The following is a 27,310-nucleotide window of genomic DNA, read 5'->3' as shown; positions in this document are numbered from 1 at the left end:
CTTGCTTGGTTCACATTTAGCTTGTTATCTGTGAGTCAATAGTTAATAGCTGGATGGATGCGGCAATGCGACAGGCAGACTGCTTCTCCTCGAACACGGCGGTGAAAGGGACGCTGAGAGCCCATTGGCTAACGAACGACTAATAGCGTGAGACGTGGTCCTTGAATATTTCGGTTCACTACCGTAATTCAAAGAACAGCGCGCATTTATTTTTCATTTAACGACACCCTTTGCGCTATGACGCCAACCAATAAGATCCATTTCTCGTCAGTGTAACCGGAAGTGAACAGCGACCAAGTACAATTTCCACGTTAGCATTTTTATTTGTGCTATTTGGACGTTTATTAACACCCTGGAACTCAAAATATGACTAATTGAACTGCACCGAATCACATACTTATTTAATTCGCGTTGGAGAGAGGGCTTGGTTGATAAATGTTATCTAGGTAACGCTAGTTAGCTAGCTGAGAATATTAGCCAACATGGCTAACTGTGTGGTTTTTCACACTCAAATAGCCTCCATCATGGAGGTGCTAGCGAATGCAGCTGTGGCAGATATCTGTAAGCTCGTAGACGACGACTATGCAGTGTTTCGTTTGGAAATAACTCAAAGCCAGAAAGAAAACAGGGCATTGCGAAGGAAACTACATCTATTGGAACTGAAGGTGGCACGGGAGCGCGCAGATAGAACAACGCGAGAGCGCGTCCTTGCTAGTCGTCCCAGTAGTGTCAAGATCCTAGACCGAGGAATGGAAAGAGGTATGTACATTTTTCAGAACGAAGAGGCTGCAGGGCCTGTCGCCCGTTCCATGCTGCACATGTGTGACTTTAGATGTCTTAACCAGATACGGTGAAATGGGTCTTGGTCAGTTTGTTGGATAGTATGCAATAATTGCTTGGCTATTTTGCACAATTACAAAATATAATATTCTAACCAGATAATTGATTTACGGAATGTCCTATTATTTACTTATTGAAAACATGCTGCATTGGACATATACAATCAATCTATAAATAGTATATCAAGAAGTTATGTGAAGTGTTACCTTACATCCTTGTCAATTCTAAACAGTGTCAAAACGGTCAATAGTGTACAATATAGCGTTGAGCATTGACAGTAGCCAAACCTAACAATCTCTTTCCCCCCAATCACTCTCTCAGGTGAAGGACATCTCACTGGAGGCTACAGGAGCTTTGTGAAGCCAGTGGGACACAAAACATGGAGAGATGACCAACCAATCACTGTTGATGACGGGAGTGGAACCTCAACCCAGCACGTTATCGTTATAGAGGTTAGTGTAATAGTATTACATCAAAATTACAGTAGATCAAATGTGGCCAGTTTATTTCAGAAAGGCTCCCTTCAGCTATTCACTTGCTTACATGTACATCCTCATTTATCTGCCATAGGGGAGTTTGTGAGACTTCCCTATGACAATGTTATCTAATCCTACTTATGTACCGGTAATAACCTCCTTTCTTCTTGTCAGCCTGCAGATGCAGAGGCTGCAGGTCCTGGGGTCAAGCTGGAGAGGTCTGAAGGAGAGGAGGACCCACGACACAGCAGAAACATCCAGACTGGAACGGCTGGAGCGCCCCCTGTAGCCACGGAGGACCCCACCATTGCCCCAGTGCCGCCCAGGATCCGACGCAGCATCACAGAGGACAGTGGAACGCAGAACGCTATCCTCAAGTCAGAGACGGACACAGAGACTTTAACTGTAACACAAAGGCTTTTACACACAGGATCTGACCACAGGTCAGACCCAGAGATACTGGGGCTGGGGGGACTGGGCTGTCGTTCTGCTCCCGGCTCAGAGTATTTACTTTACGGTAACCCGAGGACAGTTCTGTCCCATCAGGACTCAGGTGACGCATTACAGACTGGCAATGATCCATCTTGTTCTTACACTGCAGAGACAGGGATGATACCTGGTGACATGCCTGTGGGCATAGATACACAGACTAATCCAATGAGAGGGGACTGGAACCGGTACAGTAGTAGTGTGTATTCTGAAGACTGCCTGGATGAGAAAGGGGAGGGTCTGGCCTTAGATGATGTGACTGTGAAAGTGGAGGGCGACGCTCCTCTGACATGGAATGAAGTCGAGACTCATTTAGGAGAAGGACACTCGCAGGACAACAGCAGTGACTTCTTAGACTACAGGGAAAACTTGGAGACAAATCTAAATGTCACAACCAACTCCTCTTTACAGCCAGTGTCCATGTCAATGGCACCTTCCGATTCACAAGGCCTGTTCGATCAGGTATTGAACTCAAATGACCAAAGGTCCAAGGCTCGGGGAGGGGGAGCAAAAACTGGCGGTAAAGAGAAGCGGTTCCTTTGCATGTTCTGTAATAAAGGCTTCAGCTGCCCCCAGAAGGTGGAGATTCACCAGAGGGTCCACACAGGGGAAAAACCCTATAGCTGTACCCAGTGTCACATGCGCTTCGCCCATGCTGGCAACCTGAAGAGGCACCAGAGGGTTCACACAGGGGAGAAACCCTACAGCTGTCCCCAGTGTGAGAAAAGGTTCTCCCACCAGCACCATCTGAAGATGCACCTGAAGGTCCACACGGGAGAGAGGCCATTCAGAGAGTAACTACCTTAGGATACAGCAGCAGAAAAAACATTCCACTCTGTAACATAGAAAGTAACCATTCCACTTGAGAGCTTTTGACTTTAACATCAAACCCTGAATTAAAGACAAAGATGAGTGTTGTCAACAGAAAAGATCCAGATATGCATTTTTGAATAATGAGAGCAACAGATTTCAGTGTTAAATATTCCTGGGTAGAATATTGCATCCAGACATTGTGATATAAGCCTAATGAGTCTGTTACATATTGTGTTTGTACTGTGTAGGATATGATGTTCACAAATGTCACTACTTATTTTTTTGCCCAAGATACTTTTAATGTATATTAATGCAGTCTATCAAGTTCATGCAGATGTGTGGTTTTCAAATGGTGAATTTAAAACGTGTATGTTTAATAAATAAACGTTTTGACTTTGTTCTCGTTATTTGAAACTCCCTTTAATATACATCACATCTCACCCTATTCTGCATAAACCCGACAGCTTTATAACCAATATACACTTACTACATATACACACTAGCAAACACCTACTGTACACGTCAAAATAGTTTAGTCAGGTTTGTCTGATGACTTCTGACTTATCATAGCTGACTCATTTATCCACAACATATTTATGTCCACCATGATGGGTTTAGCAACAATGAAGTAATTCTGTGACTACAGTATAGGACTCAAACTTAGTGAGGATGGGTAAAAAGTCCATGTTGAAAGTGTGTGTATATGTACATACCTGAGGGAGTGTATGTTAGTGTAATCTGTATCACCTCTCTCTTCCAGGAATAGGAGGTGCTGCTGGTGAAAGAGGAGGGGTGTGAGGAGGGTCTGGAGAATGATGGGGTCAAATTGGGGTCATGATAGGGGCTGCACCAAATGTTTGATGTATTATAATAATTGATTATGCTTATGTTGTATTAATAGAAGAGGAAGGGCTATAAGACCCCTTCCTCACTACATGTATAGGGTCCTAGACTACAGATTAACAATATACATTATAAGGTTTAAAATTGTTTCACAGTTATTTTCTATAAAGAAAGTCTGAGAAAAGCACCTCAAATATAAACACAGAACCCTGCAGGGGAGATAAGAGACTAGTCAGACATACCTCTATAAATCAACTTAGGGAGTGGACATTTACTGCTGAGCCCTTAGAAAACTGTGGAACTATTGTATCTCTCTTGCAAGTTTGTATAGCTGTGTATGCATGGGCTTGGTCTGATGAGTAGAAGGTAATGACATATGCAGTGACATCACCAGGGCTGGACTTCGGGCTTAATAAAATAACTTGGGACTTTTCCTATTTTGCAGAACTCAGGAGAGACAGTTGTATGTGTGATCTTTGACTTCTGTCTACAGCTGTATTTTGATTAAAATTGTTGTGATTTATAAGTGCACATTTTGAGTGTTCCTTATTTGTTAAGTAAATAAAACGGAGCACAGAAAAACGGAACCAACAAGAACCCTGAGCGGACCATGGTCATGTAGGTCAACCAGACTACACCTACTCTTGAACCCACATAGGAACCAGCTGAGCAGCATTGGACCACACACAGTCTCACTGAGGTGAGCCCAATGTTAACTACTGTCTGCATATCAGCCACACCCGTTGCTGACAGGTGTATAAAATCGAGCACACAGCCATGCAATCTCCATAGACAAACATTGACAGTAGAATGGCCTTACTGAAGAGCTCAGTGACTTTTAATGTGGCACCGTCATAGGATGCAACCTTTCCAACAAGTCAGTTCATAAGATGTCTGCCCTGCAAGAGCTGCCCCGGTCAACTGTAAGTGCTGTTATTGTGAAGTGGAAATGTCTAGGTGCAACAACGGCTCAGCCGCTAAGTGGAAGACCACACAATTTCACAGAATGGGACTGCCGAGTGCTGAAGCACGTAGCGCATAAAAATCATCTGTCCTCGGTTGCAACACTCACTACCGAGTAAAACAAACGGTCTCTGGAAGCAATGTCAGCACAATAACTGTTTGTCAGGAGCTTCATGAAATGGGTTTCCATGGCCGAGCAGCCGCACTCAAGCTTAAGATCACCATGCGCTATGCCAAGTGTCGGCTGGGGTGGTGTAAAGCTCACCGCCATTGGACTCTGGAGCAGTGGAAACGCATTCTCTGGAGTGCTGAATCATGCTTCACCATCTGGCAGCCCGACGGACGAATCTGGGTTTGGTGGATGCCAAGAGAACGCTACTTGCCCAAATGCATACTGTAAAGTTTGGTAGAAGAGGAATAATGGTCTTGGGCTGTTTTTCATGGTTTGGGCTAGGCCCCTTAGTTCCAGTGAAGGGAAATCTTAACCTCTCTAGGGTCGGCGGGACGAAATCGTCCCACCTACGTAACAGCCAGTGGAATCCTGTGGCGCGTTATTCAAATACCTTAGAAATGCAAAAACTTCAATTTCTCAAACATATGACTATTTTACACCATTTTAAAGACAAGACTCTCGTTAATCTAACCACACTGTCCGATTTCAAAAAGGCTTTACAACGAAAGCAAAACATTAGATTATGTCAGCAGAGTACCCAGCCAGAAATAATCAGACACCCATTTTTCAAGCTAGCATATAATGTCACATAAACCCAAACCACAGCTAAATGCAGCACTAACCTTTGATGATCTTCATCAGATGACAACCCTAGGACATTATGTTATACAATACATGCATGTTTTGTTCAATCAAGTTCATATTTATATAAAAAAACAGCTTTTTACATTAGCATGTAACGTTCAGAACTAGCATACTAGCAAACTTCCGGTGAATTTACTAAATTACTCACGATAAACGTTCACAAAAAACATAACAATTATTTTAAGAATTATAGATACAGAACTCCGCTATGTCCGATTTTAAAATAGCTTTTCGGTGAAAGCACATTTTGCAATATTCTAAGTAGATAGACCGGCATCACAGGGCTAGCTATTTAGACACCCACCAAGTTTAGCCCTGACCAAAGTCAGATTTACTATAAGAAAAATGTTATTACCTTTGCTGTTCTTCGTCAGAATGCACTCCCAGGACTTCTACTTCAATAACAAATGTTGATTTGGTTCAAAATAATCCATAGTTATGTTCAAATATCCTCTGTTTTGTTTGTGCGTTCAAGACACTATCCGAATGGTAAAGAAGGGTGACGCGCACGACGCATTTCGTGACAAAAAAATTCTAAATATTCCATTACCGTACTTCGAAGCATGTCAACCGCTGTTTAAAATCAATTTTTATGCCATTTTTCTCGTAAAAAAGCGATAATATCCCGACCGGGAAAGCGTGTTTAGGTTCAAAGAGAGAGAAAATAAAAACATGGGGTCGACTCGTGCACGCGCCTCCGTCCCATTGTCCTCTGATAGAGCACTTACCAAAAGCGCTAATGTTTTTCAGCCAGTGGCTGGAATTACATCATTCAGCTTTTTCCTGCCTTCTGAGAGCCTATGGGAGCCGTAGGAAGTGTCACGTTACAGCAAAGATCCTCAGTTTTCAATAAACAGAGCCAAGAAGAACAAGAACTTGTCAGACAGGTCACTTCCTGTAAGGAATCTTCTCAGGTTTTTGCCTGCCATATGAGTTCTGTTATACTCACAGACACCATTCAAACAGTTTTAGAAACTTTAGGGTGTTTTCTATCCAAAGCCAATAATTATATGCATATTCTAGTTTCTGGGCAGTAGTAATAACCAGATTAAATCGGGTACGTTTTTTATCCGGCCGTGCAAATACTGCCCCCTACCCCCAACAGGTTAACACTACAGCATACAATGACATTCTAGACGATTCTGTGCTTCCAACTTTGTGGCAACAGTTTGGGGAAGCCCTTTCCTGTTTCAGCATGACAATGCTCCCGTGCACAAAGCGAGGTCCATACAGAATTGGTTTGTCGAGATCGGTGTGGAAGAACTTGACTGGCCTGCACAGAGCCCTGACCTCAACTCCATCGAAAACCTTTGGGATGAATTGGAATGCCGACTGCGAGCCAGGCCTAATCGTCCAACATCAGTCAAATCAAATCAAATGTTATTTGTCACATACACGTGTTTAGCAGATGTTATTGCGGGTGCAGCGAAATGCTTGTCCCCGACCTCACTAATGCTCGTGACTGAATGGAAGCAAGTCCCCGCAGCAAAGTTCCAACATCTAGTGGAAAGCCTTCCCAGAAGAGTGGAGGCTGATTTAGCAGCAAAGGGGGGGACCAACTCCATATTAATGCCCATGATTTTGGAATGAGATGTTCGACGGGCAGGTGTCCACATACTTTGGTCATGTCGTGTATTAGGTCAGGGCCTGTATCCACAAAGCATCTCAGAGTAGGAGTGATGATCTAGGATCAGTTTAGCCTTTTAGATCATAATGAATAAGACTATGATGGGGACCTGATCCTCAATCAGCACTTCTACTCAGACTCTTTAAGGCTCCAGGCCAAGGTTTTGATAAATGTTGTCTTAAAGATGCATTATGCAGAAATCGCTCCGCCATTTCCTGGTTGCTAAAATTCTAATAGTTCGCCTAATTTCAGTTTGACAAAACAAGCAAATATTTTACTTAATATTAACCTCTTAGGGCTAGGGGGCAGTATTTACACCGCCGGATAAAAAACGTACCCGATTTAATCTGGTTACTACTCCTACCCAGTAACTAGAATATGCATATACTTATTAGATATGGATAGAAAACACCCTAAAGTTTCTAAAACTGTTTGAATGGTGTCTGTGAGTATAACAGAACTCATATGGCAGGCAAAAACCTGAGAGATTCCTTTACAGGAAGTGGCCTGTCTGACCATTTATTGGCTTTCTTTGACATCTCTTTCCAAAACAAAGGATCTCTGCGGTAACGTGACACTTCCCACGGCTCCCATAGGCTCTCAGAGCCCGGGAAAAAGCTGAATGTCGTCATTCCAGCCCCAGGCTGAAACACATTATCGCCTTTGTCAAGTGGCCGATCAGGGGACAGTGGGCTTAGGCGCATGCACTGGTCACCCCCGTCTTTCTTTTTTTTCCTCTATTTACCGAAACGCAGATTCCCGGTCGGAATATTATCGCTTTTTTACGAGATAAATTGCATAAAAATTGATTTTAAACAGCGGTTGACATGCTTCGAAGTACGGTAATGGAATATTTAGAATTTTTTTGTCAAGAAATGCGCCATGCTCGTAACCCTGATTTACCATTTCGGATAGTGTCTAGAACGCACGAACAAAACGACGCTGTTTGGATATAACGATGGATTATTTGGGACCAAACCAACATTTGTTATTGAAGTAGAAGTCCTGGGAGTGCATTCTGACGAAGAACAGCAAAGGTAATAACATTTTTGTTATAGTAAATCTGATTTTGGTGAAGGCTAAACTTGCTGGGTGTCTAAATAGCTAGCCCGTGATGGCTGGGCTATGTACTTAGAATATTGCAAAATGTGCTTTCACCAAAAAGCTATTTTAAAATCGGACATATCGAGTGCATAGAGGAGTTCTGTATCTATAATTCTTAAAATAATTGTTATGCTTTTTGTGAACGTTTATCGTGAGTAATTTACTAAATTGTTAGTGAATTCGCCGGAAGTTTGCGGGGGGTATGCTAGTTCTGAACGTCACATGCTAATGTAAAAAGCTGGTTTTTGATATAAATATGAACTTGATTGAACAAAACATGCATGTATTGTATAACATAATGTCCTAGGTGTGTCATCTGATGAAGATCATCAAAGGTTAGTGCTGCATTTAGCTGTCTTCTGGGTTTTTGTGACATTATATGCTAGCTTGAAAAATGGGTGTCTGATTATTTCTGGCTGGGTACTCTGCTGACATAATCTAATGTTTTGCTTTCGTTGTAAAGCCTTTTTGAAATCGGACAGTGTGGTTAGATTAACGAGAGTCTTGTCTTTAAATAGCTGTAAAATAGTAATATGTTTGAGAAATTGAAGTAATAGCATTTCTAAGGTATTTGAAAATCGCGCCACAGGATTCAACTGGCTGTTACGTAGGTGGGACGATTTGGTGCCACCTAGCCCAGAGAGGTTAACACCATTTGAAATGTAGATTTTGATAGACCAATGTATCAGCTATTACACCACGTAAAGGATCAACCTTATTCCTTAATTTTTTTAATAAAATGCAACTAACTTGATTTATGTTAACTCCGTCAGACTCCATGAAAGGCATTTCATTTTTACATGTATTGTGTTTAAAGGCCTTGATTGTATAATCCTAGATTATTCAAATATGTAATACAAACCTCCAAATGTTTGGCATGTTTTTCTAGATTCAGAACATAAAACAACATGTATAAAGCAAACATGGACAAAGCAAATGCAGACAAGAGAGACCCCTACCTCAGTCTCCTTGAATACCGCAACACTCCAGTTGACAACTTCAAATCCCCAGCCCAGCTGTTGATGAGCCGCAGACTTCGCTCAACCCTTCCCAGCACCAACCAGCAGCTGCAACCTGAGGTTGTCAGCTACAAGGAAATGCATGGAAAACGTGCACAGAGACAACAACAACAAAAGCGATACTACGACAGGTCAGCTAGACCACTGCCACCACTGATCGACGGAGAGTCAGTTAGAATCCAGGAGCATGGCCTCTGGAAACCAGCAGTCGTCATCCAGCCAGCTGACACTGAATGTTCATATCACGTCCGCACAGCAGAAGGAGCAGTGTACCGCCGCAATCGTCGTCACTTACTGAACACAAAAGAACAACACACTGATGAGATGAACTGTTCCCCTGAAAGAGAACGTGATGGACTAAACACACATACAGCACAACATACAGCACAACATACACCACACTTACCTGCAACACCACAAGAGCTGTTGACTGACACAGAAGCATGCTCAACATCATATCGCACAAGGTCAGGAAGAGAGGTCAAGCCCAGAGCTGTCCTCGACCTGTGAAATGTCAAAGGGTGTAGGCGGATCGCTGCCCTAAAAGAGTTCCGGACTGTAAACTTGTTATTGAAAGTTCACTTGACATGCTTTGGTATTGTATTTGTTTGAAATGTTAAGATGTCATTTCTACAGTGAAAGCTGAGTTGCTGAGAATCCCTTGTTTGAAAAGTAACAGTATGTTGGATCATTGTTTCAGAGTATGTTGATTCAGTTGGTGTATTATGCAATATAAATGGTTACTTACCTTGAGTTCAAACTACAGAGCATGTATTCAAAAGAAAAGCTTAGAATATGTAAAACATTTGTATTTTGTTTTAAAAGAAGGGGGATGTAATATTCATATGTGAATACATACTGAATTATAATTGGATGCATTTTACCGCCGTATCATACTGTGCGGTGATTGGTTAAGACCACCCAGACGGTTAGGGCATCGTCAGTTGATCGTGGTTGGAGATAGGCGAACATGCAGTTGTAGCTAGTTAATAAAGAGTTATGTTAAGAAACATCCTGTAGTTCTGCGTTTTATTATTTGTACAAAGCAAGACAGTAGATACAAATTATTTGATGCTAGTTGGAGAGGGGAGTTTTTTTTTCCTCATACATAGCTCGGCTATTACACAATTCTTTAGTATAGGTTGAATAGTCTATTGTTCAGCTAATAGCCCATCCTAGAAACGTTTGCAGAATTCACAGCTTGCTACAGTACGCTTGTGAAAAACAAAATGCCTCCAGCTGTCGAAACACAGAATATCTAATTGATAGTATTTTTAGCCACAATGCTTTTGGTGCACAGTCGATAGCGTGCTGGATTTAGGGATAGAAGGTTGAGGGTTGCTCCCTGCTTGTTTCATTACATTATTATGCCGGTCTCAGAGCAAACAGCCTGGATTGTTACTCCCATCTCGTTCCTCGCCCTCTTCCACGTGTCATTCTCCGTCTGAGTGGCTCGCTTGTGGGCATGCTGGCAGGATATGGCAGCACTTCGGTTGTGCGTCAAGAATTCAGCATAGCAAGTTTGTATGAAGGTCTGGTTATTCACAGGCAAATAGTAATATGCTCTAAATCGCTAAACAAACGTTGCTGCCCTGTTTTCAATCGTCCACATGGCTGGGAGAACCTACTCAAGTAGTTAACTAGCTAGCTAACTTCTATGGTGAAGTTAGGGCTAGGCGTTCTTGATAATGTTTGTGTCTGTGGGTGAGGATTGGGGGAGCCTACTTCAAGTACTACTTGACTTGTAGCTACTTTAGCTAGCTGTATAATTTTTGAGAGGTTTCAAGATGGACTGATTAGCATCCTCGAGTCAACAGTGTGCTACTTTACTGCGGGAAAACATTGATATGTTTGCTGTTACCCTCTGGACAGCAGATCATTAGTATAACTAAGTAGACAAGGCTATGTAACCTTGTTTAGTCCTACCTGCTATGGTGGGTTTTAAATTAACTGGTTTTCACACCTTTGTTTTTGAGGTATAATTACGGTCTTATAACAAATCACAAACGTAATTTGCACCTTCTTTATTCCAGAACCAAAGGGTGTGCTTGAGTCTTATCACCACTCAACTAGGTAAACTGTTTCAACCTGGAACACCATTCTCCTGCTGTTGTCCGTTTCTGTCATTGCAGGAGTGTGTGAAGGGTTTTGTCCCAGCCCAGCTCTAAAACTTGACTTCATTATGTAATCAACATAGCGAATCACGGAGATAGGCTATGATTTGTATTCGGGTATGGGCTGGAACAATTTTTCTGTACTATGGGTACAATTGGGGGAGGGGGGTATTGATATTTAACGCATGATCCACTCTCAAGTTGAAGTTGCAATGACGCCGGTTGCTAAGAAGAGAGCAGCTGCGGACTAGAAGACTGCAGCCAAGGCAGCACTGGTCCACACCTGCTCTGTCTGTCGGGTGAGTAGTATTGGTTGGTACTGAATGTGCTTTTAGGTTCCTCTCCATGTGTAGGCTATTGTACTGGCCTGTGTGGTACAGTCTTTCAAAAGTGTAGTTTTTTGCATCGTATTGCTCAGTTTATCATTTGTGTCAACTTTGAATTCAATCTAAGCCACAGATTGTTAACTTCCTCCATTTTGTACTTGACCTTCATTGATGCAGACCCAAAGAAATTCAAGCAGTACTTTGAGAGACAGCATTCCAAGTCTCCAGTGGTCCCAGTGCTGGTTGATGTACAGGCCTAAATGACCACACACACTCAAATGGACCTACAGCTCGGGTAAGAATTTTTTCAAGAAGTTAGTTCTGAAATGCTTTCTATAATACAGCAGTGCATTTTGACACCATGAATTGAAATAACTTTCACTTTATTCATATAGTTGGCAGAAATGATAAGGGATTAAATAAAGACTTCCACAGGCTGAATTAGAAGAGGATCTGGTAAAATAAGGGAATGTTGCTAATATCATCTTAGGTAGCTAGCTAGCAATATAGCCTAGTATTCATTAGAGGTCGACCGATTAATCGGAATGGCCGATTAATTAGGGCCGATTTCAAGTTTTCCTAACAATCGGCAATCGGTATTTTTGGCCACCGATTTGCCGATTTAAAAAATATATTTTTTTTTAAACCTTTATTTAACTAGGCAAGTCAGTTAAAGAACACATTCTTATTTTCAATGACGGCCTAGGAACGGTGGGTTAACTGCCTTTTTCAGGGGCAGAACAACAGATTTTTACCATGTCAGCTTGGGGATGCAACCTTACTTTAACTAGCCCAACGCTCTAACCACCTGCTTTACGTTGCCAAGGTAAGTTGCTAGCTAGCATTAAACTTATCTTATAAAAAAACTATCAATCAATCATAAACACTAGTTAACTACACATGGTTGATGATATTACTAGTTTATCTAGCCTGTCCTGCTTTGCATATAATCGATGTGGTGCGCATTCGCGAAAAAGGACCGTCTTTGCTCCGACGTGTACCTAACCATAAACATCAATGTCTTTTCTTAAAATCAATACACAAGTATATATTTTTAAACCTGCATATTTAGTTAATATTGCCTGCTAACATAAATGTATTTTAACTAGGGAAAATGTGTCACTTCTCTTGCAAACAGAGTCAGGGTATATGCAGCAGTTTGGGCCGCCTGGCTTGTTGCGAACTGTGAAGACTATTTCTTCCTAACAAAGATAGCAGACTTCGCCAAACGGGGATGATTTAACAAAAGCGCATTTGCGAAAAAAAAAGCACAATCGTTGCACGACTGTACCTAACCATAAACATCAATGCCTTTCTTAAAATCAATACACAGAAGTATATATTTTTAAACCTGCATATTTAGCTAAAAGAAATCCAGGTTAGCAGGCAATATTAACCAGGTGAAATTGTGTCAGTTCTCTTGCGTTCGTTGCACGCAGAATCAGGGTATACAGAATCTGGCTCGTTGCGAACTAATTTGCCAGAATTTTACGGAACTATGAAATAACATTGTAGGTTGTGCGATGTAACAGGAATATTTAGACTTATGGATGCCACCCGTTAGATAAAATACGGAACGGTTCCGTATGTCACTGAAAGAATAATGTTTTCGAGATGATAGTTTCCGGATTTGACCATATTAATGACCTAAGGTTTATTATATTATAGTTAAGTCTACGATTTGATATTTGATAGAGCAGTCTGACTGAGCGGTGGTAGGCAGCAGCAGGCTCGTAATAGTCAAAGGTATATGGTTTAGAGAGAAATAGTCGACGCGTCATAATTCCTGTAATAACTTGCGGCTGAACTTGAAAGGGGTTCCTTCGTTATTTTACCGTTCATGTCTTGATCTACTTCAAATAAGGTCTGTGTTTTGTGCTTAAACTGCCTCGGCGTTTTGATACCCGTGTAAATCTCACTAGGTAACGTTTGTCAACATATTTTCATAAATCCACTCTACAAAAAAATAATCTTCGCTTATATTGATCAGAGTTATATCCTATGGATATCTACACAGTTATAAAATTGGCAAGGTGGTGTAAGCCTAAACCAAACACAGACCTTATTTTAAGTTAATCTAAAAATATCCTATGGAATAAATGAAGGAACCGCTTTTCATATTTTGCTAGAAGGTGTCATGGGAATTATGACTCGCACTTTGGTAGTCAATTCTTACCATGCCCATTATTAAAATAGGATTTCCTGCATATAGAAATTACAGTTTTTGTTTTCAGCATTCATCACAGGTAACTTAAACTCTATTTTTATTATTCAAAGAGTTGAGAGTATTTGTCTCCTAAGCAGACTCTTCAGTGTCGTTGTCACTTCAGAGCTGTGTGTGTGTATATACATATATACATACATATATATACACACACACACACACATACACATCTAAAAAAAAAATCATAATAATAATCGGCTGATTAATCGGTATCGGCTTTTTTGGTCCTCCAATAATCGGTATCGGCGTTGAAAAATCATAATTGGTCGACCTCTAGTATTCAAAGCACATTATAAATATCTGACTGCTACTAGGATAGTATTCTGTACAAGACAAGACCAAATGCATAAATAAAACAAATGTGTTAAATAAAATATGGAACAGTGAATTTAAATGTTCAATATATCTTTCGTTTTGGATCAAGGTAACTAGCTAGCTGATAGCAAAGGTGTAAGCTAGAGATGACGTGCAGGAGCTTGCAGGGATTTGTAGTCTTGCATGATGCCTACTTTGATGTTAGTCAGCATTTTCGTATCTGAGAGTAAATAGAACCGAATATATTGATAAGTCACCTTGCCCGAGAGAGATTTACACGGTTATCAAAATATCACTCCAGAGTAAGCCTAGGTTTTATGGGTCTTAAGACACATCCACTGTGGGACTCAATATAACATTTAAGTTTATTGTACATTGTAAAAAAAAATGATTGAAAAGTAGAATAGCCTTATGGACTTGTCAAAAAAGAATTCAGACCCCTTCAATTTTTCAACATTTTATTACCTTACAGCCTTATTCTAAAATGTATTAAATTGTGTGTGTCCCCAATCCACACACAATACCCCATTATGACAAAGCAAAAACTGGGTTTTAGAAAGTTTTGCAAATGTATTACAAATAAAAAACTTAAACATCACATTTACATAAGTATTCAGAACCTTTACTCAGTACTTTGTTGAAGCACCTTTGGCAGTGATTACAGCCTCGAGTCTTCTTGGGTTTGACGCTACAAGCTTAGCACACCTGTATTTGGGGAGTTTCTCCCATTCTTCTGTGCAGATCCTCTCAATCTATGTCAGGTTCGATTGGGAGCATCGCTGCACAGCTATTTTCAGGTCTCTTCAGAGATGTTCGATCAGGTTCAAGTCCAGGCTCTGGCTGTGCCACTCAAGGACATTCAAAGACCTGTCCTGAAGCCACTCCTACGTTGTCTTTGCTGTGTGCTTAGGGTTGTTGTCCTGTTGGAAGGTGAACCTTTGCCCCAGTCTGAGGTCCTGAGTGTTCTGGAGCAGGTTTTCATCAAGGATCTCTCTGTACTTTGCTCCGTTCATCTTTCCCTCGATCCTATAGTCTCCCAGTCCTTGCCGCTGAAAAACATCCCCACAGCATGATGCTGCCACCACCATGCTTCACTGTAGGGATGGTGCGAGGTTTCCTTCAGACGTGACGCTTGGCATTAAGGCCAAAGGGTTGGTCTGAGAGTCCTTTAGGTGCCCTTTGGCAAACTCCAAGCAGGCTATCATTTGCCTTTTACTGAGGAGTGGCTTTCGTCTGGCCACTCTACCATAAAGGCCTGATTGGTGGACTGCTGCAGAGATGGTTGGCCTTCTGGAAGGTTATCCAATTTCCACAGATGAACTCTGGAGCTCTATTGGGTGACCATCGGGTTCTTGGTCACCTCCCTGACCAAGGCTCTTCTCCCCCGATTTCTCAGTTTGGCCGGGCAGCCAGCTTTAGGAAGAATCTTGGTGGTTCCAAACTTCTTCCATTTAAGAATGAAGGAGGCCACTGTGTTCTCGGGTACCTTCAATGATGCAGAAACATTTTGGTTCCCTTCCCCAGATCTGTGCCAACACAATCATGTCTCGGAGCTCTACGGACAATTGCTTTGACCTCATGGCTTAGTTTTTGCTCTGGCATGCACTGTTGACTGTGGGACGTTATATAGACAGGTGTGTGCCTTTCCAAATCATGTCTAATCATTTGAATTTACCACAAGTGGACTCCAATCAAGTTGTAGAAACATCTCAAGGATGATCAATGGAAACAGGATGCACCTGAGTCCAATTTCAAGTCTCATAGCAAAAGGTCTGAATACTTAAGTAATTAAGGTATTTTTATGTAAACATTTTGAGAAAAAAAATGTGCTTTGTTATTATGGGGTATTGTGTGTAGATTGAGGAAAATGTTTAGAATAAGGCTGTAACGTAACAAAATGTGGAAAAAGTCAAGGGGTCTGAATACTTTCCTAATGCACTGTAACATTGTACATGGAAGTGTAGGCCTATACGTCTATATAATATAGTCTGTACTCTGGTAGCGACAATGATTTATGTAGCAGTGTCAGTAGCCTGTGTCAGTCTGCATTTTTACATTGAAATCATTGATTTCAATTGAGGGTTTCAGGAGTGAATCATTTTTATATCCGTAGGACTATAGCCTATCGACAATGGAAGTGTACCATGCAAAGTCCCATATGCATTAATAGATTATAGCATAAGGAGGACAATATCTGACGTGAATGTAGGTTATAGCTCTACTGTTGATTGGAGCTCCTATATTACAGAATATGAGAATCAGCGAGTTAGATGACAATCAAATAGAAGTAATTCGCCATCTGATACTGATACATCCAAACGTCTTCCTCAATTAAGACTCAATTCTTGTCCTCCGGACTCTCGATAAACGTATTTAAAATAACTGCAATACTGCCATCTGTAGGGTGATAGTGAGAGTACAACCTGTAATCCTACTCTAATACACTTTGTAATGCTGCTCGTCCTCAAGTCAAATAACATGTGACAAAGTAGATGATTATAAAAATGCATATAAAACGTTGTAGGGCTACATTTAGGTGTACACGTCCATATAATATAGCCTATGCAATATGATTATTAGGTCATAGCAGTGTTTGTCTGCAAGGCTGAAGAAATTAATTTCATTCTTAAATCTTCATTTTCAAGCTGTAGGCTACGTCCCTTCTAAACACACAAATGTAATTGGAACCCTTGCCACAATCTGCGACAATTACATGGATCTAGACACTCTACATAGAAAGCAATTTGATCAGTCAGTAAAATAAACAATGTAGTTGCTTTGATTATCGGTACATGCTGTTATACTACTGTTATGGACACAGTTGGAACATTGCCTGGTGCTTAATCTGAACCCTTTTCACATTTTTGCAAGTATGGCCCGGGAGTGTTTACCCATCCCCACTACGTTTGAGTCCTATACTGTAGTTACAGAATTACTTCATTGTTGTTAAACCCATCATGGTGGACATAAATATGATGTTGTGGGTAAAAATAAGTCAGCTATGATAAGTCAAAAGTCGGACAAACATGACTAAACAATTTTGACGTGTACAGCAGGTGTTTGTTAGTGTGTGGGTATGTGTAGGTATATTTAGTAAGTGTATATTGGTTATAAAGTTCTGTTTCTGCAGAATAGGGTGAAATCAGATGTGATGTATACTAAAGAAAGTCTTAATGATAGCCTTAAAGTACAATTTTATGTTTATTAAACATAAGTGTTAAATAGACCATATGAAAACTACACATACACGTCTCAACTAAAAATCTGCATGAACTTGATAAATTGCATTCATTTCCTCATTAAAAGTGTCTTGGGAAAGCAGTTATATAGATGTAATGAAATAGGCATTTGTGAACATCATATAGCCTACACAGTACAAACACAATATGTAACAGACTTTTTAGGCTTATATATGCCTCATACACTGAGTGTACAAAATATTAAGAACACCTGCTCTTTCAATGACAGACTGACCAGGTGAATCCAGGTGAAAGCTATGATCTCTTATTGATGTCACCTGTTAACCCCACTTCAATCATTGTAGATGGGTTAACACTTCAATCATTGTAGATGGAGAGGAGACAGATTAAATAAGGATTTTTAAGCCTTGGAACAATTGACACATGGATTGTGTATGTGTGCCATTCAGAGGGTGAATGGGAAAGACAAAAGATGTAAGTGCCTTTGAAGGAGGTATGGTAGCAGGTGCAGCGGTTTGTGTCAAGAACCGCAACGCTGCTGGGTTTTTCACGCTCAACAGTTATCCGTGTGTATCAAGAATGGTCCACCACCCAAAAGACATCCAGCCAACTTGACGCAATTGTGGGAAGCATTGGAGTCAACATGGTCCAGCATCCCTGTGGAATGCTTTCGAGTCCACGTCCCAAATAATTGAGGTTGTTTTGAAGGCAAATGGGGGGGGGCATTCAATATTAGCAATGTGTTCTTAATGTTTTGTACACTCTGTGTATATCACACAATGTCTGGATGCAATATTCTACCCAGGAATATTCAACACTGAAATCTTTTACTCTCGTTATTCCAAATGCATCCGTGGATCTTTTCTGCTCACTACAATGAAAAGTAATCTTAGTCTAATGCAGCGTTTGATATAAAAGCAACAAGCTATAAAGTGGAATAGTTTTTCTGCTGGGGTATCCTGAGGTAGCTCCTCTCTGAGAACCTCAGGCGAATAGCCTTTCTCCCAAGTGGACCTTCAGGTGCCTCTTCAAGCTGCCAGCCTGGGTGAAGCGCATGTGACACTGGGGGCAGCTGTAGGGTTTCTCCCCTGTGTGGACCCTCTGGTGCCTCTTCAGGCTGCCAGCCTCAGCGAAGCGCATATCACACTGGGTACAGCTGAAGGGTTTCACCCCTGTGTGGACCCTCTGGTGGATCTCCACTTTCTGGAGGCAGCTGAAGCCTTTGTTACAGAACATGCAGAGGAACCGTTTCTCTTTACTATTGCCTGATGTGGCTCCCCCTCCCTGAACCTGGGCTCTAGCCCTGTCATTTGAGTTCAATACCTGATCGAAAAGGACGCGGCCGCGTGAATCGGAAGGCCCCTTCGACGTGGACACTGGGGCACGATCCCTGAGCGTGTGTAGAGGGGAGTGGCTCGAGACATTTGGATTTGTCTCTAAGCTTTCCCTGTAATCTAAGAAATCTTGTGAGTGTCCTTCTCCTAAGTGAGTCTCATCTGCATTCCATGTAAGAGGAGTGTCGCCCTCCACTTTCACAGTCACTTTATCTACCGCTATAACCTCCCCTTTCTTATCTAGGCACCCTTCAGAGTATACACTACTACTGTATCGGTTCCAGTCCCCTCTAGACAGATCAGTCTGGGTCTCTAAACCCACGGATATGTTGCCAGGGTCCATCTCTGTAGTGTAAAAACAAGACAGATCATCACCGCCAGAGTCTAACGCATCACCATCAGTATTTCCACAGGAATTAACCGTCTTCAGGCTCTGGTGAAATACCGGTAAGTCCTCTGAGCTGGGAGCAGGAGGACAGCCCAGTGGCCCCAGCCTCTCTGCGTCTGATCTGTTGTCAGATCCTCTGTGTAAGAGCCTGTGTGCTACAGTTAAGGTCTCAGTGTCTGTGTCGGACTTGAGGACAGCGTTCGGCGTTCCACTGACCTCCGTGAAGCTGCGTCGGGTTCTGGGCGGCGTGGTGGTGGGGTCCTCCGTGGCTACAGGGAGCACTCCAGCCGCTCCAGTCTGGATGTCTGTGCTTTGCCCTGGGTCCTCTCCTTCAGACCTCTCCAGCTTGACCTCAGGCCCTGCATCCTCAGCATCTACAGACTGACACAAGAAGAGGAGGTTCTTACCAGTATACGATTTGAATAGGATAACAATGTCATAGGGAAGTCTCACAAGGTCCCCTATGACAGAGAAATAAGGATGTACACGTAAGGAAGTGAATAACTGAGGGGAGCCTTTCTGAAATAAACGGGCCACATTTGACATGCTGCACAAAGTAACACATTTTTTATGCAACACAATTACACTAACCTCTATCACAATAACGTGCTGGGTTGAGGTTCCACTCCCCTCATCAACAGTGATTGGTTGGTCATCTCTCCATGTATTGCGTCCTGCTGGCTTCACAAAGCTCCTGTGGCCTCCAGTGAGATGTCCTTCACCTAAGAAAGGGATTGGTGGAAAAAGAGGTGATTAGGTTAACTACTGTCAATGCTCAAAGGTCTATTGACACTGGCCTTGTCTGAATACCAATACTAGCATACTACATACTTAAACTTTATACTTATTTTGGCATTTTATCTAGTAGAATTCAATCTCTTTTCTGACACAAGTGTTTGACAACAGCTGCTAATCATAAATTGACGGGTTGTACGAAAATAAACGGATGGCGGGAGTCAATCGCTCTTTAGATGACGCATTTGTAGTATTTTCTTTTTTGCATACTATTTAATACACAAGTATGGGTATTGGCAGGGATGTAAAATAACACTTCTTGACATACTATTTTGAGATGTTCCATGCAGAATATTGTTTTCGATTAGAAAATAATAGGAAATGCAGTAAATCAAGAATCTGGTTAGAACATGATGGATAAGTAATCAGGGGAATTATTGCATACTATCCAAAAACTGAACAGGACCGAATTCTGGTTAACCATAGTGGTTAACGCATCTAAGGTCACACACACGCAGAGGAGAACGGGTCGACAGGCCGCGCAGCCTCCAGCAAAATGTACCTCTTGCCATTCCTCTGTGTCGGTCGAGGACCTTGACACTACTGGGACGACTGGCGAGGACGCGCTCCCGTGCCACCTTCAGTTCCAGTAGCTGTAGTTTCCTCCGCAATGCCCTGTTTTCTTTCTGGCTTTGAGTCATTTCCAAACGAAACACTGCATAGTCGTCGTCTACGAGTTTACATATATCTGCCACGGCTGCATTCGCTAGCACCTCCATGATGGAGGCTATTTGAGTGTGAAAAACCATACAGTTAGCCATGTTAGCAGCTAGTTAACGTTACCTAGATAACGTATATCAACCAAGTCCTGTCTCCAACGCGAATTAAAGACTACCTGAGGTAAAAGTGTGATGCTGTACAGTTAAAGTAGTCATACTTTGAGTTCCAGAGTATTAATAAACGTCTAAATAACAACAACAAAAAAGCTAACTTGGAAATGATTATTGGTCACGGTTCACTTCTCCTTCTCTAAATTTGTATTGGCGGATCGCAACCGTGACGTGCATACAACGCCACCTACTGGACTGGAGTGTGAGGCCATTCACGGCCTCCCCTTCGATGTTTAACTTAAATTGTAAAAAAAAAAAAAAAAAAAATACCATCTAACACTACATTCACAATAAATTAAAATAACATCACCCTAATCCACTACTTAAATCTATTTAGTCCTGCCTCATGTCAACAACCTGAAAGGATGGGACATCACCACTTAACACACCCTATAACTCTTCTGATGTCAAGTCTCGCACACCCAAATACATCTCTGCAGCTGCCACCACAACCTCAATTTCTGCAAGTTACGTTCCCTCCCTGCAGTACAGTTGATAGCCTGTGCTATAAATGCTAAAAATCCATTCTTACTGAAACATATCACTTGTTGGCCTATCCCTCTGTACTGGTACATATCTACTACTCACACCACTCCTCTCAGGATCCCTCCCCTTGACCCATCTTCCTCTACTTTCTTCACTGCCTCAGCATATGACAACTTCTGCACTACTCTAACCCTGGAAACCACCTCAACCTGCCTCTCTCGCACGAGACGTTTCTGATCCCCAGTCCCATGGGCACCCCTACAATTAACACATTCCACTACTTTCCCCAATGCTACACATTCCTTTGTCTCATGCCCTTCTGCACACTTCTCACACCTAGGACCCTCCCTCCTACACACTGCTTCCACATGCCCATAAGCTTGACACCTGTAACAACATAATGTATATCGCACAAAAGCTTGTACAGGATTACTAACATCACTTTGTCGGGCAAAGACTCATCATCAAAACTCTAAAGAACAGACAATGACTCTGCTGTTTCACCACTCTCGTCCCCCTATCTGCGCCGCACCAAACGACAAGCATCACAAACACCGGGAATCTTCCACTTCAGTTGGTCAACTTTTACATTTACCGCTACCCCAGCAATCACTCCTTTCAATGGCGCCCTTTTCTTGAGAGCAAAACAATTCACATTTTTTGCCCCCATTTGTTTAACGCCGAGCGCCTTCTCCCTCTGACCAGCAGAAACACAAACAACTATCAAAATACCACTTCTGGTTACCCTCACCGATTCCACAGTATCCAACTGTTTTCACCCACCCTGAAAACCACAAATCGATCAACCAAAAGGCAAGGGTCCACTTTTTCCAAAAACTTCACTCCTACTGTCACAGACTCATCTTTATCCTGACCCTCAGTGCAAGCCTCGGGCTCCGAGAACCTCACCACACCTACCACCTCTGATACTTCGCTTTCATTCTCTTCAGCTCACTGCTTACACATTCTACGATTCTACTTTAGCAAACCATCTCCCCTTTTTCCAGCCATTTTTAACTGACTCAAGCTCACCGTCTTCCTCCCTCTCTCTCTTAGACCTCCTCTGCCTTTCTTTTCCCTCCATTCCCCGTCCGTATTCCAAGTATACGTCTCCTTATAATAATACTGCACTTCTCCTGACATACATATTGTCCTTGCCTTCTCAAGGGACGCCATTTAACCGGCTGTTACAATCAGCGCGAACCCCTCGGACTTGTATTTCTCAACAGTGCATCCCACTTATAAAGCAGCTGCTTCGTCTTGATGTTATTCTTTATCAAAAGCTACCGCGACACTTTTCAAATTCAAACAAACGCGCTCTTCCAACCACCATCCCTGTCTCTGCAAAAGCTCTCCCCAAAATGTCACGTCTGCTGGTCACGGCCTCCTCTATCCATGTATTCCTCTTATCTGTGCGTTTCCACCTACTGTTCTGGAGTGCGAGATCATTACACATTGTAGAATATTTGCCCTACTAATTAATCCTACACCCAGTAAAAAAACTCACCACTATTCCACTAGCTACTTGGCCCCATCGGTGTTGTAACAATGTGCAACTAGTTAAAGTAAAAAAGGGGAAAATAAATAAACATAAATATGGATTGTATTTACAATGGTGTTTGTTCTTCACTGGTTGCCCTTTTCTTTTGGCAACAGGTCACTAATCTTGCTGCTGTGATTGCACACTGTAGTATTTCATCCAATAGATATGAGTTTATCAAAATTGGATGTGGTTTTCAAGTTCTTTGTGGGTCTGTGTAATCTTAGGGAAATTTGTGTCTTTAATATGGTCATACATTTTGCAGGAGGTTAGGAAATGCAACTCAGTTTCCACCTCATTTTGTGAGCAGTGTGCACATAGCCTGTCTTCTATTGAGAGCCAGGTCTGCCTACGACGACCATTCTCAATAGCAAGGCTACGCTCACCGAGTCTGTACATAGTCAAAGCTTTCCTTCATTTTGGGTCAGTCAGAGTCGTCAGGTATTCTGCCACTGTGTACTCTCTGTTTAGGGCCAAATAGCATTCTAGTTTGCTTTGTTGTTTTGTTAATTATTTCCAATGTGTCAAATAATTATCTTTTTGTTGTCTCATGATTTTGTTGGGTATAATTGTGTTGTTGTCCTGGGGCTCACTGGGGTCTATTTGTGAACAGAGTCCCAGGACCAGCTTGCTTAGGGGACTCTTCTCCAGGTTCATCTCTCTGTAGGTGATGGCTTTGTTATGGAAGATTTGGAATAGCTTCCTTTTAAGTTGTTGCAGAATTTGACAGTTATTTTCTGGATTTTGATAATTAGCGGGTATTGTCCTAATTCTGCTCTGCATGCATTATTTGGTGTTTTACGTTGTACGCAGAGGATATTTTGCAGAATTCTGCATGCAGAGTCTCAATTTGGTGTTTGTCCCATTTTGTGAATTCTTGGTTGGTGAGCAGACCCCAGACCTCACAACCATAAAGGGCAATGAGTTTTTATCACTGATTCAAGTATTTTTTGCCAGATCCTAATTGGTATGTCAAATGTTATGTTCCTTTTGATGGCATAGAAGGCCCTTCTTGCCTTGTCTCTCAGATCGTTCACAGCTTTGTGGAGGTTACCTGTGGCGCTGATGTTTAGGCCGAGATATGTATAGTTTTTTTGTGTGCTCTTGGGCAACGGTGTCTAGATGGAATTTGTATTTGTGGTCCTGGCAACTGGACCTTTTTTTGGAACACCATTATTTTTGTCTTACTGAGATTTACTGTCAGGGCCCAGGTCTGACAGAATCTGTGCAGAAGATCTAGGTGCTGCACTATCCCTCAACACAACTTGTAACTCTTCTGCAATAAAATCGAAAATCGCTTACACCCAAGTACTTCTCAGCAGCTGCCCCCACCACAGCCATTGTCTGTGATTTACGTTCAATTTCTGCGGCACAGTTGATAACCATAGCTATGAACACTAAGAATTCAACCTTACTGAAGTACATGTTATTCTATCACTCTCTATTGGCCTTGGCCTACTCACAGGGATCCTGTTAGTCTCCCTCTACCTGGACCCATCTGCCTCTACTACTCTCTTCACTGCCTCAGCATACCACACCTTCTGTACTACTCTGATCTTGGCAACCTCAACCTGTCTTTCTCTCACCAGACACTTCTGATCTCCAGCAACAACGGTTCACTTCTTCTTCATAGTTGTATTGGCGGATCACAACCAACTGAAACGCACATATATCGCCTCCTACTGTACTGGAGTGTGAGCTAGAGGTCTTCACAGATCCACCTCTGCCTGAATATCCAAAACCAGATTCAGGGCCGAGCATGTCCGGCTCAAGAATTCTCAAATAATGTCACAGGTCTGGGTCGGATCTGATTGTCAAGGGTCTGGGGTATGTGTACATTTGTTACTGACTTGTCCAGAAGGGCTGTACATATCTGAACGCGACTGCTGCAGTAGAGAGAGGATTGTTATAATTGATGCTGCTGCTTTTGTTTTCCACGAGAGTGGAGCGTGGCACATGTAGCTCGTTGTTGTTGGCCAATCATAAGTCATCAAAGCGGCAATAGGCTACAGTCATAGAGCCTCTGTCTGGCAAAAGTTAAGATATCTAATCAATGGAAGATGGAATTAAAGTTAAAGGAGAAGGATAGGCTACAACGACCAAGAGCCAACAGGTAGGTTGCTACTTAATATTCTGAATGGCGTTATTTGTAACTGTAGGATGAGAAAGCACGCACTGGCGCCTCAATTAGCCTAGCTAGCTAGCTTAACTAGCTTCTCCCAGTTTGATGCAGTCAAGACAGGTACTACATAATCATATTTGATGATAGATAACCTAGCTATAATTCCGCGTTCAAAACAACTAGGAACTTGGAAATCAGAAACTTCTGGATTTCAGTGTGTTCAAGACAACCAGGAACTCAAAGAAACTAGCTCTGACTGGGAAAAATTGTTTTCCAACTCGGGAACTCGGGCCTCTTTCAAGAGCTCAGACTTTCTGACCTAAAGATCACTGACATCATGACTTGACCTCGTATTTTTCAGAGTTCCCAGTTGTCTTGAACGCACCATTAGCGGTTAATAAAATAGCATAAAAATAAATACAAATCTGCTGCTTCCCTCACTCGGATTGGACCGGGTCAGGATCCGACCAGTTCCGAACAGGTTTAGTTGTCCTTGGGTCCATTTGGAACGTGTTTTAAAACATGTATTATATAAACAATTAATGTATAGATATCTGATCCAGGTGGGAAAGCACTAGGTCCATTTTGGAACGGGTCCAACTCTAGTGTGAGCCTCCCTACCAGACTGGGCACACATTGGTTGAATCAACGTAGTTTCCATGTAATTTCAATGAAATTACGTTGAACCGATGTGGAATAGATGTTGACTTGACGTCTGTGCCCAGTGGGAGCTACTATATTCTCTTAAAGAGCGACTGCCTTTAAAAAAGCAACGGATGCCTTTGAAAAACGGCCTATGTGGCATCGATATAAGTCAGAAACAGTTATTCAAGTGTCAAAATGGACTACAAAAAGTGTAAATAGGATATTTTTCCCAAAACACCAAGCAGAGAGAACGTTCACTAAGAGCGTCGTTGAGGCATGTGTCGATACTGATATGATTGAAATAAAAGGCAGCACTGCTCTCAGATCAGCTTTCTCCATTCAAATCTTACCATATTTTAATTATTCAACAAAAAGCTACTAGTGAGATCACCAATGGCGGCAAATATTGAGGCGGCTTATTCTAATGCTTACCCTTAATTTCTTCATTATTCATTTTAATGTGTGTATTGTTAGGTATTCCTGCACTGCTGGAGCTAGAAACAGAAGCATTTTGCTGCACCTGGGATAACATCTGAAAAATGTGTATATGACCAATACAATGTTATTTTATTTGATCCTATAATAATGTACTGAATCAAGATTTGGCACCTCAGCTGTTAGGCTACACATCATGAAATATATCAAGGCAAAAATGACAGACAGTGGCTTGATATTGATTTCAATATCATTTAAATACACAGCACCTTCAAAGTATTCACACCCCTTGACTTTTTCACATTTTGTTGTGTTACAGCCTGTATTTAAAATGGATTCAATTGAGATTTTTTGGTCACTGGCCTACACACAATATCCCATAATGTCAAAGTGGAATTATGTTCTTAAATATTTACAGATTAATACTAAATTTGTTTGTTATGGCAAGCCTAAATAAGTTCAGGTGTAAAAACTTGCAAAATAAGTTGCATGGATTTTTGAATGACTACCTCATCTCTGTATCCCACACATACAATTATCTGTATGATCCCTCAGTCGAGCAGTGAATTTCAAACACACATTCAACCACAAAGACCAGGTAGGTTTTCCAATGCCCCGCAAAGAAGGGCACCTTTTGGTAGATGGGTAAACAAAAGCAGACATTGAATATCCCTTTGAGCATGGTTAAGTTATTAATTACACTTTGGATGGTGTTTCCATACACCCAGTCACTACAAAGATAAAGGTGTCCTTCCTAACTCAGTTGACAGAGAGGAAGGAAACCGCTCAGGGATTTCACCATGAGGCCAATGGTGATTTTAAAACAGTTACAAAGTTTAATGGTTGTGATATGAGAGAACTGAAGATGGATCAACAGCATTGTATTTACTCCACAATACTAACCTAACTGACAGAGTGAAAAGAACAAAGCCTGTACATAATAAAAATACTCCAAAACATGCATCCTATTTCCAACAAGGTACTTAAGTATTACTGTAAAAGAATATTGGTAAATATTGGTAAAAATATTATACTTGTAACCATTAAGGACAGGGGAGTTTTCAGGATAAAAATGGAATGGAGCTAAGCACAGAAAAAATCCTAGAAAACCTGGTTCAGTCTGCTGGTCCAGTCTGAATTCACGTTTTAGGACAATAACCTAAAACACATGGCCAAATTAACATTTTACATTTTAGTAATTTAGCAGAAGCTCTTATCCAGAGCGACTTACAGTAGTGAATGCATACATTTCATAATTTTTTTTTTTGTCATTATGGGGTATTGTGTGTAGATGGGTGATGACAAAAAAAAACATCTGAATGTAAACATTATTAAAGTGACCAGTGTTCAATGACTGCATAGGGCAGCAGTTTCTAAGGTGCAGGGTAGAGTACCGGGTGGGGGCCGGCTAGAACAGTGACTAAGGCAAGTAGTGACTGTTTAACAGTCTGATGGCTTCGAGATAGAAGCAGTTTCACAGTCTCACGGTCCCAGCATTAATGCACCTGTACTGTCTCCACCTTCAAGATGGTAGCGGGGTGAACAGGCCGTAGCTCATTGATGAT

General features: G+C 41.7%; 2 protein-coding genes across 3 annotated transcripts in view; one reads left to right on the top strand and one right to left on the bottom strand.

The window, feature by feature from the left end:
- The window catches only part of LOC106602437 (oocyte zinc finger protein XlCOF29-like), a 395,249-nt gene extending 374,502 nt beyond the window's left edge, over positions 1-20,747 (bottom strand). Inside the window, exons 1-3 of one of the 2 annotated variants that reach the window (XM_014195077.2) lie at positions 20,190-20,727; positions 19,484-19,614; positions 17,667-19,273 (exon numbers count right to left, since the gene is read on the bottom strand). In XM_014195077.2, the coding sequence (XP_014050552.1) occupies positions 18,155-19,273; positions 19,484-19,614; positions 20,190-20,448 (1,509 nt within the window). In that variant the 5' untranslated portion in view covers positions 20,449-20,727 and the 3' untranslated portion in view covers positions 17,667-18,154. Of the gene's footprint in view, positions 1-17,666; positions 19,274-19,483; positions 19,615-20,189 lie in introns of those variants that run through there. The other variant, XM_045717585.1, reaches the window with a different exon arrangement.
- Positions 269-3,016, top strand: LOC123742527 (uncharacterized). Its single transcript, XM_045717579.1, has 3 exons — positions 269-759; positions 1,162-1,292; positions 1,491-3,016. Exons 1-3 carry the CDS (start codon positions 483-485, stop codon positions 2,601-2,603), a joined length of 1,521 nt encoding a protein of 506 aa, XP_045573535.1. The 5' UTR covers positions 269-482; the 3' UTR covers positions 2,604-3,016.
- Positions 20,748-27,310: the final 6,563 nt, after the last annotated feature.

This window comes from Salmo salar, chromosome ssa04 (assembly GCF_905237065.1).
Source record: "Salmo salar chromosome ssa04, Ssal_v3.1, whole genome shotgun sequence".
NCBI classification, from domain to species: domain Eukaryota; kingdom Metazoa; phylum Chordata; class Actinopteri; order Salmoniformes; family Salmonidae; genus Salmo; species Salmo salar.
This window is presented reverse-complemented; position numbering and strand designations above follow the sequence as displayed.